This window comes from Trichoderma aggressivum (genome assembly GCF_033847375.1).
Source record: "Trichoderma aggressivum f. europaeum strain CBS 100526 chromosome Unknown scaffold_003, whole genome shotgun sequence".
NCBI lineage: Eukaryota > Fungi > Ascomycota > Sordariomycetes > Hypocreales > Hypocreaceae > Trichoderma > Trichoderma aggressivum.
In genome coordinates this window covers 729,990-748,752 of record NW_026946369.1, presented here as the reverse complement: position 1 = coordinate 748,752, position 18,763 = coordinate 729,990, and the positions used below count along the sequence as shown (strand labels likewise).

The 18,763-nt window shown below is 50.0% G+C and overlaps 5 protein-coding genes across 5 annotated transcripts; 2 read left to right on the top strand and 3 right to left on the bottom strand.

Moving 5' to 3' along the window:
* Positions 1 to 433: 433 nt before the first annotated feature.
* On the top strand, positions 434 to 959 carry Triagg1_1348 (uncharacterized protein; the record flags this gene model as incomplete). The annotated part of the gene is made up of 2 exons (XM_062895408.1): positions 434 to 894; positions 947 to 959. The coding sequence occupies 2 exons, from the start codon at positions 434 to 436 to the stop codon at positions 957 to 959; spliced, it is 474 nt and encodes a 157-aa protein (XP_062759687.1).
* A 213-nt stretch (positions 960 to 1,172) lies between these two features.
* Triagg1_1347 (uncharacterized protein) lies at positions 1,173 to 2,214 on the bottom strand (the record flags this gene model as incomplete). The annotated part of the gene is made up of 4 exons (XM_062895407.1): positions 1,173 to 1,847; positions 1,902 to 1,979; positions 2,043 to 2,116; positions 2,181 to 2,214. 4 exons carry the CDS (start codon positions 2,212 to 2,214, stop codon positions 1,173 to 1,175), a joined length of 861 nt encoding a protein of 286 aa, XP_062759686.1.
* A 3,175-nt stretch (positions 2,215 to 5,389) lies between these two features.
* Triagg1_1346 (uncharacterized protein) lies at positions 5,390 to 6,956 on the bottom strand (the record flags this gene model as incomplete). The annotated part of the gene is made up of 3 exons (XM_062895406.1): positions 5,390 to 6,489; positions 6,554 to 6,861; positions 6,919 to 6,956. The coding sequence occupies 3 exons, from the start codon at positions 6,954 to 6,956 to the stop codon at positions 5,390 to 5,392; spliced, it is 1,446 nt and encodes a 481-aa protein (XP_062759685.1).
* Positions 6,957 to 12,022: 5,066 nt separating this feature from the next.
* On the bottom strand, positions 12,023 to 13,121 carry Triagg1_1345 (uncharacterized protein; the record flags this gene model as incomplete). Its single annotated transcript, XM_062895405.1, has 2 exons — positions 12,023 to 12,172; positions 12,243 to 13,121. 2 exons carry the CDS (start codon positions 13,119 to 13,121, stop codon positions 12,023 to 12,025), a joined length of 1,029 nt encoding a protein of 342 aa, XP_062759684.1.
* Positions 13,122 to 17,093: 3,972 nt separating this feature from the next.
* Triagg1_1344 (uncharacterized protein) lies at positions 17,094 to 18,369 on the top strand (the record flags this gene model as incomplete). Its single annotated transcript, XM_062895404.1, has 3 exons — positions 17,094 to 17,420; positions 17,510 to 17,982; positions 18,051 to 18,369. The coding sequence occupies 3 exons, from the start codon at positions 17,094 to 17,096 to the stop codon at positions 18,367 to 18,369; spliced, it is 1,119 nt and encodes a 372-aa protein (XP_062759683.1).
* Positions 18,370 to 18,763: the final 394 nt, after the last annotated feature.

Here is an 18,763-nt window from a genome sequence, read left to right as displayed (position 1 = left end):
TTACTGTGAATTACCCAATGGGCGAGGAGCGGAGTTTTGTGTGAAAGAGACGAAGTTGCTCGAGCTTCAAGTCTATGCTGACACATGGAGGAGGCGATTTACCCCTGGCGAGCCGAAATTTCAGCAACATCTAGATTTGGCGAAAATCAGCAGCATCCGATTCGATGGCTCAAAGCAACTTGAGCCACAATTGCCAGTGAAAGCAATAGTCAGGGATCTTGACAATATCCAACTAGGAACCCAATCCCAAAAGATGACAGAGGAAGTCGAGATATATATAAAGGGGGATTCCCCTGTGTTGTCCTGTACTAACAGTTCTCTATCAACCAACGACTTCAACGATCCAATACACCCAATTACTACACCAGTGATAAAGCAAGCTACACTATAGCCCTCACAATCTCTTGCAATCATACCAACAATCATCGTCACCATGCCTTCCGCAACCATCCTCGAATCCCGCCTCAACACCCTCTACTCCCAATACGAATCCCTCCGTCCCTCCTCCTCAGACGCAGACCTCGAGGAATTCGCATCCCTCTTCTCCAACAACTGCACCGTCTTCCTCAGGAGCATGCGAGAAGCCAAAGACCCCGACCTCAACCGCCAGGCCATCGTCTCCACGCTCCGCGAAATGATGAAGGACCAGTACCTCGAGAAGCGAAAGGTCGTTTCCCAGCTCATCAACGAACAAGACTCGCGTGTCTTCATCGAGATGGAGAACCGGTACAACGTGCACAGAAAGGTGCTGGAGGACTTTCCCGAGACGCTCGTTGCCACGTTTGACGACGAGGGGCTCGTGGATAGTTTCAAGCTATACAGCTGCAGGAGCCACTTTGTGATGATGATTCAGGCTGCAACTGGAGAGGGGCCCTACTCGGAGGAAATGATGAAGTAAGTCGAAACCCATCAGAAAAAGATGTCGTATGATACTGACCAGTTTCAGGAACCCTCATTAGCACTAAACATGTCCATAGTCCAATGATCATGTCCTTATTCATAAGCCTCTACGATTCACAACCGCATAGTCACAATGAGAGCGTCCATGTGTAGTTATAATGATAGTGAATATCTATTAAGGTCTAGTCGTACAGTGGAAGAATTAGGTAGATAATGACTATCGATTTTGCCTCCATCCCAGCCACCGCTTGATACCACCGGGTTGTCATAGCTTAAGCACGGAAGCGGCGGGCAATGCGAGAGCGCTCAACACTGCGCTTGGCAGCCGAGAAGCCACAGCCCTGCTTGCCGTTCTGGAACTGAGCGCCAACACCAGAGCAGACGGCGCCGCCGTTGAGAGCAGCACAGCATCCAGAAGCGCAGTCGGCGTTGCTGAGGCAAATCCCGGTAATGAACTGCGCGCCCTGGCCGTTTCCGAGGTTCTTGACACCGGCGGGATCACCAACGGCGGTGTTGAAACCAGCGGGAGCAGCAGACGAAGCAGGGGGAGCAGCAGCGTTGTTGGCATCACCAGCGGGAGCAGCGGGAGCAGCAGAAGAGGAACCGCCGCTGCTGCTGAAGCCGCAGCCTTGCTTGCCGTTCTGGAACTGAGCACCGACGCCAGAGCAGACGGCACCACCGTTGAGAGCAGCACAGCATCCGGAGGCACAGTCGGCGTTGCTCAGACAGGCACCGGTGATGAACTGCTGGCCCGCGCCGTTGCCGAGGTTCTTGGCACCATTAGGATCGCCGACGGAAGCGTCGAAGCCGGCAGGGGCAGCAGCGGCGCCGTTGGAGGCACCGGCATCTCCCGAGGTCGAGTCGCCACCGCTGGGCTGAGAAGGAGGAGCACCACCATCACCAAAACCACAACCTGATTTCCCAGCCTGGAACTGGGCACCGATACCCTTGAATGCAGAGGTTAGTCCCGGACCAGAAGAGGGGAGCGTTGGCAAACTTACAGAGCAAACACCACCGCCGCTTATAAAGGCACAGCAGGTCGAAGCACAGTCCTTGCTGGACAAGCACTCGCCGCCAATCTGGAATCGAAGTCAGTTATATCGAACTTGTGAGAGACTCGGGAGAGGGGAGTTGGAGCGTACAAATTGACCACCGTTACCATTTCCGACGTTCTTAGCACCAGCAGGGTCGCCGAGGGCGTAGACGGAAAGAGTGTCTGGAGAGAGATGTTAGAAGAGAGGGCTCTCAAAGGCAGCAAAGGGAGCTGGTGTCCAACTTACAAGTGAAGAGAGCGGCAACAGACAAGCGAACCATTTTGGCGGTGTTTTATTGATGTTTTTGTGTTTGTTGTGATAAAGTAAAGATTGTGGTGGAAAGTTCCAAAAGAGAGAGAGTTGATTTGAATCGTAAAGGTAAAAACGAAGCAAGCGACACCAGGTCGGGACTCTGAAAAGAAAGGAAGGTTGGGAAAGCGGCACCGGGCCTTGAAAAGTGAAGGTTGAAGGAAAAGGTGAAGGTGGAAGTTGGTGATGGAGAAGAAAAAGAAGGAAAGTCTGTATGAGGCCGGGGCTCACAGCTCCTCTTATACACGATGGATCGCAACAGCAACTCGATTAATTTTTTTTTTTTTTTACTTTTTGTTTCGCGAGACTAAAACTAACAAAGCTCGATTCAGCGTCTCAATCTTCCCTTCCCCCCTGCTCTGGCAAAATCTGGCCGAGGGGCCGGGCGAAGATGTTTTCTCACTGACACGGACGCTTATGTTGACACGGACATCTAACGGTATGGCGGGCGGGTTTGCCTAACAAGGGGGCGGAGGTTCTCGAAACCAGGCAACGTTTGATCAGATTCTGCAGCGTCTATGCGCTTCTCCTGGGGGGACACTTTGTGAGAGACGGAAGTATAGAGTGTGGGGAGAGAAGACATGACACGACATAGGCAGGGGGTGTTTTCGGGAGGCGCTGATTTCTGCGACAATGGGGTTTCGCAAGTTCATGCGCCTAATGTTTTGCGGCGATCGGCTGGTGGGGATGGTTTCTGGAATAGTGGCATTTTTTTGTTCTTCACATGTTAGTGATGGAGATTTTGGAGATGTATGTACGGAGTAAGAAGGGGGGGAAACAGACGTTGTGAATGTTTCAATCGACATGTCGCGAGAGTTGTGGAAAACAAAGAGGTTTCGAGTGATTCGGTATACTCGAGATACTGTACAAACAGACTGCGATTGAGTGCGTCCGTGTAGATCGACCGGATGAATTTGAGCATCAAAATTGCCAATTTGGGATGTGTCAATGCGCCCGAGTTCCGGGTCACAAGCACGAGCAATTTGTCAAATAATCATAATAATTACTATTATTGAACATTCATTCATTCCTGTTACTCCATTACAACGCTGATTTGTTCCCTTTCCCCCAGCACTGCCGCCCGTTTCTACTCTTCATCAGCTCATGATTGGGGAGCATCACACGCGCCCAGCACAGCACAGACGGTGACATTTTTTCAAAGCCCTCGGAACGAGTTTCACGCTGAAATCGCCCCTGTTTGACGATCGGGTTTCTGTTTCTTTGGGGCTTCCATCGTTTCAAGCAGTCGCGGGAGAGGAACAAGTATTGCCCGAGCCGCTTACATCGAAATGGCTCCGTGTTTTGGAGCTCCAAACGCGCCATTGCTTCAGGTTTCGGATTGTTGGTGCGCTTTGGACATGGGTGTCAATTGGCGCTCAGCCTCCGCCTCAGCATCGCCATGATCCATATCATATCGTATCGTGTTGACGCAATTAATACTGATCGATTTTAATCTGCAGGGAGTTCGTTCGCTGGCTGCTGATGCTGATGCTGAGCCGGGCCACGATCCCCCCGCGCATCTGCTCTCCTTCTATATTGGGCCGTTTTGCGTCGATGCATTCAAGCTTACTTGGGGGCCTGGGAAGAGGAAACAAGCATCTCCTAAGCTTATTCTGGCCGTTCTCGGCTCGTGGCCTTCCGGTTCCAAGCGGTGGAGAAGCGTCAGCTGCATTTATTAATGTCTATGTTTTCGTCATGGCTAATGTCTCTGTCTTTTCTTCGTGGGGAACGCTTGTTCTTGACGATAGGATAAAATATTTTGCGACATTTTGCCTCATCTTTTATCTACTGAGATGAATTACAAGATTGAGTTTCCCATGAATATGTAAATGTCATGTATTGAAGAATGACTATGAGTGAGTTGTATAGATCGAAAACTACATGGGTGATATAGATATGTATGTGTACAAGTAGGTGCTCAAATCTCAACGACCCTTGTCTCGTGCACCAATTTCTCTACCAGGGCAGTTCCTGACTGCTCCATCTTTTCTCTCGCGGCATCCCTCACAGCCTGTCTTGTGATCGGAATACCAACACTCCGGGCACTGAAGCATCTGCCCATACTGCCAATGCTTAACAACCAGCGCCCAGTGTCTCCCGATTGCTACCTTTCCAGGACATGGTGCGCCCTTACCCGCCCACCAGCTAGGTTCCGTCGACCGATAGCAAAGGCAATCTTGGCAGAATTTAACCGATTGTGACCGTCTCAGTCTCTCATCAAGGGGGTGGATGAGGAAGGAGAACATAATCACTGCTCTTCGTGAGAGGTGCTCCGGATGACCGGGATGAAGAATTGCACCCTCGTAATCCGAAAAGGGAATCCGGTTCTCTGGAGGCAGGGTTGGCCGCTGGAGATTGGCGAGTGTTGAAGCCACGAGAAGGCTCTTGCAAGTGAGAGCCAGACAGATGCCGCTGTCCTGGCTCGCGTGGGAAAAGATTTGTAGTACAAGCTCTAGGGGAAGATTTAGGATGCCGGCTTTTGAGATTGTGACGGGACTTGGTTTGTCAAAAACCTATTTAGAATATATTAGTATAGGGTAATAATGGCCGTGTCTTAGATGGATGGCCACCTTACATCCTGTGGGACAACAAATTTCTTCAAGACGATATCTGTCTTTTCTGGCCAGTTATCCGGGCGTTCCCTCCGATGGAGCCCAGGGATCAATGAAAGATCTAATCTGACGTAGTCGGGATCACGCATTTTGGGACAATGTGATATTTTGCTCGTGGGTATGTGTATAAGTTGGCCTTGAAGATATAAGAGCGAGGTACCGTCCGTTGCTAACAGCTTAGGGTTCATGAGTCTTTCTTGCAAAATGAAAATGGAAAGGCCAATGTTGAGCGTTTACAAAAGAGCTGCGGGCATGGAATGGGCCCGTCGCTGTTGATATAGAGGACCAGATAAGAAACATCAACAAAGCAAACCTTGAACACTAGCAAAGAGGCGTAAATCTTGTCTCGTATATTAAGTTGGTTACCGTGAGAACTGAATTATAAGTTCAAAGTGGCGGATCGTGACAAATGCGGGCCAACTCTAATAAACACTACTAGAAAGGAGCAACAGGTACAACAGGTGCGCTGATATCAGAGCATCTGTCGCAAAGATGGAGAAACCCAATGACAGTATCATGTTGCTCCCCCCAATCTCAGTAAATACCAGGCAGAATCCTCCATCTCACAGTCTTCTTGTACTTTTCCCAGTCCTCGCCATACTTTTCCGCACACGCCGCGTCATCCCGCCTCTCGCGATGTATCAACAGCGTAGCAAAGTACACGACGTACAAGTACGTGTAAACCATGCCCCAGCCTCTTGCCGCACCCTGAACTACCTCCCGACCATCCAGCATCGTAGCAACGCCAGCACCCGCAGTAGTAACGGCTCCGGCAGGGAGAATCAAGTATCCCGCCACGCCGGTAGGAAGACTGAAGGGCGATGCTTGAAGCCAGTCTCCAAAGTAGTTGATGTGGCGCGATACTCCCCACCAGCCATCTGCGAGAAGTCTTGTGCCTCGCTTGGTTTGGATATACGACATGCCCTTGACGCTGGGGTGATCCGGCTGCGTACGAAAGATGCGTTTCTGCGAGTTGGAGGCGCGGAATATGTACACTCCCACGATAAATACGGCAGACACGGCGGCAATGCCCGCCCAGCCTAGCTGCAAGGGAAAGACGGAGAGGTAACGGGTCTGGGTAGAGTACAAGAACGGGACCCAAACAATGTCTCCAAAGGTGAGCATGTATCCCAGACCATCCGTGATGGTGTCCATCATGCCGAGAACTCCCGATTCGGCATACTGGCCTTCGAGGACGTAGTAACTCTGCACCGCGGCAATGAAGAGGATGCTGTCGGACACGTATCCATAAGTGCGATACTGTTTCGCAACAAAGGCAAGGTCGAGAAGAATCCAACCAGTCAAGCCAGGCCGCATCTCAAGCCAGACTTTGAGATCAATCTCGCCGAAAAGGGGAAGCGTGATGCGAGGGTTCAGCTCGCGGCCAATGAAGAAGTCGTACATGATATTGCCAGTGTGGCCTCCTTGGGCGAGCTCCCTCAATTGAGGGTTGCCTGGCTTGACGCTGAAGCTTCGTACATACACAAACACGGAGATTGCGAATGCGAGGACGAGATTGGCTGTGTAAATCTGCAGGTAGTTTTCGTCGATGAACGTCCAGACGGCGAAATCAGCGCCGTACAGACCAGTTCCTACAGCGCATGCGGCTAGCTGGACGAGAGTAGAGGGAAACGCTATCGATTGTTAGCAATGTATCTCTTCTCCGACGTCCATTCCTTTCCCATCCGCCTTGCGTACCGTTCAGCTTGTACTTGAGCGGCCGGCCCGATTCTCTCAGCTTCGTGCCGTAAATCTCCTGTCCAGGAAGCAGTCGATAGAGCACCAGGCTGAGCAGGTAGTAAGCTGCGACCCAGCCGCTGACCTTCCAGCTGGCAAACCCCCAGATGCCATCCTCAGGCCATGGTATCTGGCTTGTCAGCTCTGCTAACGTGAGGGAGCGAGGCTCCAGGAGGGCTGGCGCGGGACAGCCGGCAACATCGTTGCAAGTGAAGTAGAAGAAGTAGAGCAGCACGGGGAGGCCAAAGACAATAGCGGAAGTGCCTAGCCTAGATGACGCGTTAGAAAGGCGGCTTCTACGCTCTCGATTCTGTCATTGAACTCACGGTCCGCCAAAGTCATAACTGGGCTTTGTCCCAGTCATGTTTGCTTGTGCGTCGATTGAGAAGCCGGTTTCATGGACCGAGATGCCGTGACGCCACTCTCGTTGAGAATCAGGTGAGTTTTCTCTGTTTAAATGCTCATCAAAATGGTGCGATGAAAGTTTGTATGAGACATCTTCAATTCTCGCGTGGTGTTTGTTTGTTCAATTGTATGGAGTCGGGCCACGGCATTCCGATTACGAATACGGCGGGCCAAGAAGCGCGCCATCTGAGCTGATCCGGATAGATCGCGTCCGGGCAATTTTTAAGCTCAATCTCACCTATATTAGAAATTAGATGGACGGCATCTTGAGTTTTTTTTGTCCGCGGCGGCCGAGACCGAGCACTTGTGAAACTTGTGTTGAGGCATGTCTCACTTTAAGTCATTTTCCGCTGGAATTTGTAGTTTGTTGCCATGATGGATCTGGATCTCTTCCAAGTCAATGCGGGGTGAGACAACATTGAAGTTTCCATAACAGCTGTCGAGTTTAGTGGACTTGGTTGAATCTACTAGTTATTGGCAACAACCCAAGAGGAAACGTCTTCAAAACGAGAAACTAGCACATTCCAGTAGCAGATTTATCGCCTCAACTTTGTTCAGGCAGAACGGTTTAACCCCAAAATTGTCTGAATGCTGGCAATTAGCATGAATAAAGAAAACAGGCATAAATATTCCCTCAATGACTAGAATAGAGTATTGACTTCAATTATTCACCTAATCTCATGCTTTTATATTCCAATCAAGCCCATTCACTAGGGTGATTGTGTGTTTACTCGCCAATCATCGCCAAGAGACTCTCATTGTAAAGATCAGGCACTTTACTAATCTTCCAACACCCCTTGACATTCATCTCACATGGATGGCGTTATCGATAATGTGAGCTGACCCTGTTCACAGCCATCATACCGCACACAGCATCAAGTCATCCGGTCGTTTGTTTTTTTCTCCAGAAGAGAAAATTTACCCTCGGATCGGTTCATTGATCATGGAGAAAGCAAAGAAGCGAGGCAGTGATTGATGCCCGTATCTCTCCCCATATCATTTTACGGCCAATTCCCGACGATGCTACCATCGGCTTCTGCGTGAGGCTTTATTGACATCCTTGATGTAATTTGTCATTTGCTGCATGCACGCATGGTTCGATTCACGGGCGTCATTAGAGCCAACAACAGCCAAGGAAACAATTTCTTCAACGTTTGACGACCAACAGCACACCAACGGTGGACTGACGGGTCCAGTCATACCCAGTGTTGCAATCTACAGAGTTGCAGTATCACAAATACTCACCCTTTCTACCAGAATATAATTTCTTCCCCCGTGGTTCTCCTGAATATGAGCAGCTCCGCCCGCACTGGAACCAACGTCTGAAAATTTGCGCCCAACCAGCAGGTATGTTGGCGAATCGCCACGATGCCGTGACACTCTGGATTTTACCACGGCCAACAGAACGACGGTGCAGCGGCAGAGATTTTTATACCAAAGTGTCGGTGAGCTTGGTGCAAAACGTGTCGACATAACAAGTATGGAGTGCGAAGTACGTGGTGCCTGAACTGCCTTTTTGTCCATTAGCTGGCAGACTTGTAAGCGGCATTTCAGCGCCACTCTTTGTACTCCAGGGCTATTGTTACTTGGAGAAAATGCACCAATTACTGCTCCGTACTAGTAAACGGCTGTATTGAACAACTGAGCCCCCTGATGTCAGCTAAGCCCTTGCGTAGCGCAAGTTAGCTCGGCCGCACGAACAAGATGACCTGCTATAAACGGGTTCAGGCGACGTAAGGGAGGCTCAGTTTAACTTTAAACTTGTACTCCAAATTTATCACACGCCGGAACGTTTCAAGCAAGGTAGAAAGTAAAACAACTGGTCTTCTGCACATGGTCCTGTTTCTGTACCCCAATGCTCATGCTAGACAAGTCAAAGAGCCGAGGGGCATAGGGCTGAAGAGCACTACCACAAGTTACAGAGATGCAAAGGTTTGTGACTCGAGGTGCCTTCTGTGACCAGCAGGTTGTTCTGAAATAAGTGCCGTGTCAGCACCCGATCTAGAGATGCGTTTTCCGAACTTGAGAGTATAGCTGACACTGAACTCCGCATTACAAAAAGAGAGCGGCATTTGTCCGCATCCCTAAAGTAGCTCACGTTAGGGCCACAGCCCAATGAGCAGCGTAATACGGAAGCTGGCAATGAGGAGTAAAATCATCAAAACGCAAATCCAAATCCACTTGCATGCCCGTCTTCTTTCCGCTATTACCTGGGAAGTAACCCAGAGCCACCCATGTAGTCAATTGATGTGATGCTATTTACAGTAGATCAGCATTACGGTTACCCTTTCTTCAACATCTTGAAACAATGGCACTACCGTAATTAACTTCACATTAGCTTTGCTAACGCAACGTTAAGCTTACTCAGACCTGATCGACAATGCATGGCCGTCTTTCGAACCTTGTATAGCAATTGAGGCAATCGAGTGTTGATCTCGTTGCTATATATATCAAGGTAATTTGGCAAGCAAAAAGAAGTATAAAACAGCTGGGCCCAAGCTACAGTTCCAAACAGCAATTCATCTCACTACTCTTGCTTTCAAGACAACACATTACCAATACCAATACTCTCCATCAATCTCAACATGCAGTTCAAAATCAACCTCATTGCCGCAGCAATTCTGCTTGCGCCTACAGCCCTTGCAATTGGCCCCGGAAAATGCTTCTTTGGCGGTGCCTTTGGTGCCGGAAGCTGCCACTCACTTGATTTCAATGGAAACCCAACTGATACCTTTTCAAACTGTCCTGTAAGCAAATCCTTTGTTCAAATCTGATAAAAGATTTATTCTCTTGCTGATAATGTATCATTAGACATCAAGCCCATGCACAAACAATCTGAATGATTGCAATCAAGATGCTCTCAACGGTGTAACTACATGCTCATAATGTTACAAACCAACTTACAGACTCGGTCTGAGCACATCATACATGTATTGAATTGAAGGGCCAATCATATCGCAGTCAAGGGAAGCTAGCTTTCTGAGCTGCTCAGAAACTTGCGCCGGATATGTAAGGCCGCTTCGATTATGAGATAGCCTAGACAGCCAGTGAATATAACCTTATTAGAATATCAACTTCCCATTAGCTGCCGAGTCTCACTTATATCCGAAGCAAGGCTACCGGCCATGCAAGATATCCCAAACGCCGAATGCAGTCCAGGGGAAAGCAACAACATAGTGATAATGCGATGCAATCTCTCAAAGCTTCCCACTTTTAGAGCAAGCCAAAGGGCCATTGGTTTTGGCTTCACGTAATTGGATGTATAAACAAAGTTCTAATCGTTCCGTTCTCTCTGCCACCTCTCTCTTCATGTTCATCATTGGCTTCCACTTCTCTTCAATGACCACACCGGGCTACAGATGAGGTAATCCGCCCATAAATGCGATATACAATATACGGGACTGTCCTTCCCACGTCATCTTTAGCAGCAGTAGTTTACAAATAGCTGGCTTATAACAACATCGTTTTCTGTATAATCATGCTTATATCGTGTTGAAAAAGCTTGTTCTTTTACTCAGGAAACCACTCTCTCAATTGCAGCAGTAGCCTTCTGTAAAGCATTTTCCGTACTTGGTGTTTTGCCCTGCTCCAACTGACAAATACCCTGGATTTGCCACGGCCAACAACAGTTGGAGAAAGTGGGCATGATAGGACTTTTAACCAAAAGTGTCGGTGAGCTAGGCAAAAGATGGGATGACATACGCGGTGGGTAAACTCCATTTGGGTACATTAATACATATAGCCGGCGGACTGGTAAGGGCCGCTGTGGCAACTTTTGCTTGCAGGCTCCATGTCAGTTGTCACAACACTTGTTACCAAATTCTGGTACTTTGGATAAAACGACCCCCTTCAACGTGGCAGTTCCCACATGATGTTCTCCTATCTACTGTTCTCGGAGCTACCAGGCACGAATAACGTGCTTCTCGGGCTTTGACCGCTTCGTTAAGCGATACAATAGCTGCGCCCAGTCTGTTGGGAATTCCAAGCCGAGCAACTCTAGAAGCAAAAAGGTATTTGTGGAGTCTGTCAACTGAAAATTGGCATCCAATGGTGTCTTCTCATATGGAGCATATGATGATGGCAGAGACCCCGCCTGATGCCAAATATTGGCTTGTATGGGTAATGAGTTACACGGGGTATTAGATAAGAAATTACAAAGGATATGTTTGTATTACAATATTACTAAATTGGAATGTTTACAATACAGCTGCGATACAATTCACGTTGAATCATGTCTAGCAATACCCCTACAACTCAAGGCAGGTCTTTAGTACTACTGTTAATTGAAGTGACGAGTAATGTTTCTCGCAATCATGACGAAAATTTGAACGGTAGACTTATTACCGGATTGTTGGAGTAGCATTCCGGAAGAACTTTATACAGGGTAAGCCGCAATGCCAAAAACGTAAGGTATCATCGTCTTGCTGCAACTCATCAACCAACGGCATTTCTGGCTGCAGGAGATGCAACGCTTCCGGCACGTTGGTTCTGAGTGTTGCCACTCAAAAAGATGTATTAACAAAACTGTCTTCTTCATTTATTTTGTTGCATGTTCCAATTGATCTATAATAATGTTGTCATACTAGGTCCCCAGTCCGGACAAAAGGGAGCATCTCATTTCTGCAAAGTGTAGCTGCACAAGCTCTCCAAGATGGGAAAATGAGCCGCGCATGTAACTGTGCGGACGTCGAATTACACGAGAATAAAAAGCCAAAAAAAGAAAAGAAAAGAAAAAACAAAAACAAAGACATGAAAAAGAAAGAAAAAGAAACCAAATCTAAAGACAAGAATACCCAAATAACAAAAACAATTTATCGTGCTGAACCAAGAAGGAAATAAGGAAAAATCTTTATGGGGTATCCTCATTGCGTATAAGTCAACCTTTGGGTATCCTGTCATGCCCTTCACACCAAAACCCGCGAAATGCCAACTGTGTGAATGAACCGCTTTGACGCCGCCGCTCCCGTCACAACAAATATCACTGTAATTATTCCCAACGTGTGTGTGTGTGTGTGGCACTGTGGGCTATTCATTAGAACGTGTAGAAGAAGTAGCTCTGCTCTTGCCCGTCTCTTTGAGAATGCGGGCCTCCTCGAGGGCCTCTCTCTTGGCAAACTCGTCCAAGAGCTTGTGGGCCGTCTCCAGGGGTAGTTCAGCAATCATGGCGCTCAGTTCCTGCAGCAACACGTTAGCGTTCATGTGTGGTGTGAGTCGAGACTCAAGAAGAGATTCGAAGACACTATACCTTTTCAAACACCTCTGACGGGTGGTATTTGAACTCCTCCATCATCCGATTGAGACGGAGTACTTGCTTCCATGGCACGATGACGTCGCCAATGAGGAACGTGGGAAAGCGGGCGAGGGCGATTTCCTCAAGGATCCAGCGCCGCTGAAAGTACTGGCGCGTCATGAAGTCGTTGCATCCAACCCAGTGAGGCATCAGGAAGGGAATCTCGCCTCCCGGGCCCGGAGACCAGATGTGAGTGATGGGTCGAGCCCAACGATGGGTTGGGGAGTAATCCTCGGGATGCTTTTCACGGTCACCTGGGTCTCCCCAGTGAGCCGGCATGGCGTCTTCGATCTCGGCCAGCGTCATCATGGCCACGTCGGTGTGCTCCGTCTTGTCACCCAGCCAGCCGATGACGAGCTCGGCCGCCTTGTAGATCATGCGCATGTCGAGCGTCTGGCGATGACGCTCCTCCTCATCATTCTGGTTGATACATACGAGGTCGACCCAGACGCGAAGGGAGCGAGCCTCAAGCTCTCCACGCTGGGTCGAGTTTGCGCCAAAGAGCTGGCGAAACCATCTCGGGGCGCCGTGCGGGCGTCGGGCCGGAGTTCGTTGGAACCTCCGCGAGATGGTGGGATAGAAGACGGCGCGGATGTTCTTGATGGCTGACGCCAGGTGGGAGGTGATGGTCACTGGCAGCCCCGAGATGTAGATGCGCTCCGTCTCTCTGGCATCGCCATAGAGGGACGAGAGCGCGATAAACTCGAGGTCGTCCGTCACGCGGACCGTGACGAGTTTACACTCGATTGGGTCATTGAGGTTGCGAGCGGACTGGATCTCCAGCAAGCGGATTTCGCGCTTTGAGGGGTCGAGGCGCCTGTACGCAATGCTCATCTTGGTGGAAACAATAATATATCAGAATAGGGAAGTAGGCAGTAGGTGTGTGTTCAAGCAAAAGGGAACAGTCGTATGACCGAAACAGGATCCGGGGCCGTGACGAGCAAAGTCCGCGAGGCACCACTTTCAACTCGTCGAGTTTCTTTTTGGCCTTCTGGGCACCTTATGGGCAGGGGGGTACAGGTACAGGTTCAGAAACCGCAGGATGCATCAGCTCGCACCCAACGCAGACAGCAGGACGCCCGGCGTTTATACCAAGAGTGACCGAAAATGAGGCCAAGCGGGCTTCGCGCTGTCGGCTGTCACATTTCAAAAGCCGCCTTTTGGGCGGCGACAGGGGAACGACCGCGCGAGGCATGGAGAGGCCCGTCCGGGACTTGTCACACGTGTCGACAATCTTACCTCGAGCCCGTTAATACTAACAGGCAAGGGACGGACCGCTCATCCAAATCTTTTTTTTTTTTTTTGTTTTCCCTTTCTCTGGGAATCCCGCCGCCTCAAACATGAGTCCACCTAGTGGAAAGGGGGAGGAGAGTCTTTGCCTTTGTGCCACATTCTACCGACGGTTGGTATAACTAGGTACGGAGCACACGCACACACAATCACTACAGTAGGTAGGTATTGGCAATTGCTGGTCTGTTCAGACCAAAGAAGCCATTGGATAGCATAGGAATACGCTTGTGGCGGCAGTGGCAGTTGAACTACGCGTATGCATATGCAAGGGGTAATTAGTTCTTTCTTACGTACTCCGTAGCCTACTCCGTCCTGGACATTATCAAATCACATGTAAGTACGGGGTAATCATACCGTATATTCGTAGCCACATCAGTATAATGGTGTCCATGTACGAGCACAGTAGGTAGGTGGGTTGACCCCAGGACAACAACTGGTATGAGTATAGTATGAGGGGGACAATTGCACGGAGCTCCCTCCGGGCTTGCCAATGTTTGGTAGCTTTGCCTATCCTTGCCAGCTGAAGTATTTGCCGTGACCCCAACTCCCCAAACAGCAAGTATCAATAGCCAGGAATGCATGTCGTTTGACGCACCCCTGTATTCTCGTCCGTACAAGTGCAGCAGACGAAGCACGGGTGCAAGCAACTCGCCTAGTGACGACTAGGTAGTGTGCGTCCTTCATACTAGCAGGCCGTACGAGAACGAGACGAGAGATGACCCGGGCGGCGAGTCTGCCTCTAATTATTCCTCTTCCCTTTCTTCTTCTCATCCTCGCTCTTTACGTGGTTTCTCTTCTCGCTATCGCCAGACTGGCTAGTTTCCGCGACGACGTGACCCCAGTTGCTACACATCACTTATCGGGCGACGCGAAAGCCCTCACTTTTGAGGCCCTCCACTTCGGCCGATCAGCTAGCTTCCTGTTTTTACGGAGCGGCTTTTGCGCCTCAGCCGTCGCCTGCCGGCACGCCTTTTTATGCTACTGTACGAGCGAGTGTGGATAAATCGACCTCTTTGGAAGCCTGCAAGACAGCTTCATATTGTACAGTAGGGGGACCGTACGAGTACATACGAGTACAGTCCCAGGTGGATTTGATTGCACGCACCCCTGGTCAAACAGGGCGAAACAATGAGAAGACGCAGCCAACAGCACAAACGAAGTGGGAGTACGAGTACAGTACCTGTACCTACTTGGGTCCTTTTACAGGTACGAGTACATGCCTGTATGATCCCTGAGAGCTCCTTTCTAGAGGCATCCATCCTGCACGCCTCCAGGGGGTGTCCTCAAGGGCATATCCAGTCCAGCTGGAGCATTTCCGAGTTTTCGTCCCATCTTCACCGTACAACACCCGCACCTGTCTGTGTATGCAAGTGAGAGGAGTCTGCCGTGGGCATGACCCAATCCTCTCGCAGCGGCATATACCAGCCCCTTGGCCCTGCCAGAGTGTCACGAGCGTGTCATTTCTTTTACAGGCCATGACCCTTGCCAGCGGAACCCCGGATAGACCCCATTGCCAGACGCGAGCTTGGCGCGCTTGGTGTAACGGCCCTTTGACCCACCAGCGTCAATTGACAGGTCAAGCCGTCTTGGAAGCTACAGTACTGTAGTTATTGGTCTCGACGTCGAGGGGAGGCTCTGTTGGACAACTTGAGGACTGCACGTCGTTTCCCAAGACGGCACAAGCTTCTTCAACCAAGGCAACACAAGAAAAGAGTCAAAGTCGACAGGTCTGTACTTGTATGACTATGACTAACAAAGAAGAGGAAATGACTTGAAGGACAAGAGCCGCTAAGTGAAAGCACGTGCTAATGCAAGATAATGTGCTCCGTCGCATCTACAGACACGGGTGGCGGCCAACGACATTGCTACTCGTACGTATTCATGGTACGAGTAAGTAGATGTACTGGACATTGGTGGCATGACTCTCGAGGCCGTGTTAGCCATGGATGACGTATTTTGATATGATACATGCCTTCCCTGCTTCATAGATCCGATTCGAACGCACGCAGGACGGGCCAGCTCCATCACTGGCTGTATTCCGCATGCCAGATAAATGGACGGATGGCCGTCATCATGTACAGGTAGTAAGAACTAAGATCGTGAAGAGGGGAACCAGTTCGTCCCACAATACGAATTATGGAGAGGCAATGAACAGGTGCTCTGGGGGTTTGAAGATCTTCTTTTTGACGAGGTTAGCTCTCTACCGCGCTCTCCAGCGTCAAGTGACATGATAGCAAGTCCGGCGTTAACAATGCGAAGCTACTGCACGAGGGCTGAAGAATCCTTGGCCAATAAAGAACTAAATGGATAGACGACGGCCGTACGGTGCAAGGGCGACAGGTGTTCTTGGGCAAGGGTTGAGGCTATTCATGGCTCCAGGGCTGCTCAGAGGAAAACCACCCCTTCCCCTCTCCTTTCATGTGTGAGCAACAACGACCAACGACGGTACTTGTACAAGAGCGGTAGGAGAAGGGAATTGTTGCCCTCATGGCGCCCTGGTCTACCAGGTTTATCCCCACACTCGCCTCGATTGGAAGCATGGCCGAAGTGAAAGTGGAAGAAGAGAGGGCATGTAAATGAGCAGGCTGACCAACAGCCAAATGATATGCAAAGCGGTTACACTGATGCGACTTCGTCTCCATTCTCTCGGTGACAATGGGCTGCCGTCCGGTACATTCCGGGAAACGCTCGCGGTGAGGGCTTTACACTTTCTCTTCATCCAGGTCAACGAGGAGGAGATGCAGATGGCGACTCAGCCGACTGAACTAGCTCCTGGAAACGTCAATCCTCTTCTCCCAGATAGGCTTGACACGATCCAATAGAGCAGTCTAAGCTGTTGATACATCACTATCATGCTTGCCGCACCCTACCCACCGCCACGCACTAAGTGGGCGGAGTGGGCAGAGGTTCCCGGTCACGTTTTAACATTAACATTACTGATAGAATCGGACGGTTCCACGGCTCTGCTGCTGGTCTTTGGGGAACCACCGGAGATCAGATACGACTGTACAATCTCACAGTTAGTCATATTCCCCTCGTTCCAATTTACAGCAAGACTACCATGCAAACTAACGACCAACAGCATAAGCTAGGCTCACCCACAATATACGCGAGCGAGCCATATTCCTTGACCTCGTTGATTCTTTCCTGCTCGACCACGGCCACGATGCTCAATTGGGAAAACTGCCTGCTCGATTCAACTCGAGCCCAAACAGGGAATGCCTTTGTAATATATCAGCCCTCCCGAGCTGGCCGCCAGGATGAGGGCACACGCTATGAATAAAGATCCAAGGTTTCCCCCGTCTGGTGCGTTTCACCTCAACTCTAGTCTCAAGTCTATCCTCATAGAAGCTTAAGAGTATACTTGCTTTTTCCACTCCCATACTTGTTATACTCTCCAATTCTTTTTGTTTGCTTTTTACTACTATCAAGCCACACCGGCCTTAGATCTTCTCGAATATCAGTTTTCCCACATTTTATCCTCTGGTTGGTTGCTATCCAACAACTTATACCAAAATGGTCATTGCACGGAAGTCTGGCTACCACACCACGGCCGCTTCCATGTACCGCCGGGTCTTCACGGCATTGAAGCAGTTCCTCCCAAGAAACGACAGCCCAGTGGACGGCTCTTTGGCCACAGAGCCAAAGAAGCTGGCTGCTCAAGTGGCACCCATCTGTTCCGACATGCTCGCTCAGCTCAACTATCCCGGAGCACCCAAGCTCAAGGCCGAGGCCGTCGAAGGTCTGCTTGCCTACATGCATAAGCGAGCCATTGAGTTCGATGTGCCGCTCAATACCAAGATTTCTGCAAAGGGATTCCGTCTAGGCTACGCAGAAGGATTGGTGCGTTTCTCTCTCTCTTGTTTCTAAGTGGTTGGATTGGCGCGCCATGGGTTGCACAAAGTGTTTGGCTAACAAAAAAGGTACAATAGCTCGCCCACCCCAACCATCCCGTGCAAGTCCAGGGGTATGTCGGTCTGTTCACTTGGCTCGTTGTCCAGTACGACGACATTGTCGGCCAGAGCAACCAGATGGTCCAGGAGGCCCTGCAATTCCACCAACGCTTCTTCCGAGGCGAGCGGCAGCCAAACAACCTGCTCGAGGCCATTGCCATCCTGCTCCGCGAGGCGGATGACCACTTCGACACTGTCCTCGCCAACATGCTGCAGATCTCCGTGCTCAAGTTCCTCACTAGCAACCTGTTGGAGCGCCACGACGGCTTCCAGCACATGGCAGTTACGCGTGCCGGCAACAAATTTCCGGATTTCTACAGGGATATGTCGGGAATGAACGTGGCCTATGCCGTCTTCTGCTACCCCAAGGCCCAGTATCCTGACGTCGCGGCCTTCCTCGAGGCGATCCCCGACATGGCCCGTTTCATTGACATCTCCAATGATGTGCTCTCGTGAGTTAAACGCCCACACAACAATACCATGACGGGGGGGGGGGCTCCATAGCTAATCTCCCACCTAGATTCTACAAAGAGGAGGTCGGTGGAGACACAAGAAACTACCTTCACAACCGTGTCGATACCAGCGGCAAGCCCATGCTGGCGGTCCTCCAAGACGTAAGCAACGAGTCGATAGAGGCCGCAAAGCGAGTTGACGAGATCCTCAAAGGCAGGGGTGTCTATGAGCAGTCCTGGAAGGAGAGTGTCCAGGGCTACATGGCCATGCACACAACTAATCCCCGATACAAGCTTTCGGACCTAGGCCTGGCCGAGGAACATCCCCTTGCTCCTTTTGAGCATAAGATTGGAGAGTTCTTTGACCGGGTCAACAACAGCTCATGAAAGGACAGGATGGGAGGAAATCATTGCATCCATGGCGCATTGCGTTGTTTTTTATGGAGAGAAGGGGGCGGGGGAAGGGGGGAGGGTTATTTGCCGCGCATTTATGGCTGCGTTTCAGTTGCCTATTCTTTCTTTTGTTTTTATCATGCCATTCGGCAAGGCGTTAAGGCCTGTATGACGATGAACGATGCTCACGATATGATACTCTTTGACATAGGTAGAAATAATAACACCTTTTTTTTCTTCGAAATCTATTCCGAAACGTTGGTGCTTGTTGCGACAATACAAACGTAATACGTTATTGAATTCTCACTTCTTCTTACTGCTTGTTTCGTATATCAGAAGACGATGTAACACTACATCTCACTCCAATCTTCTCGACGACGTTAGCTTA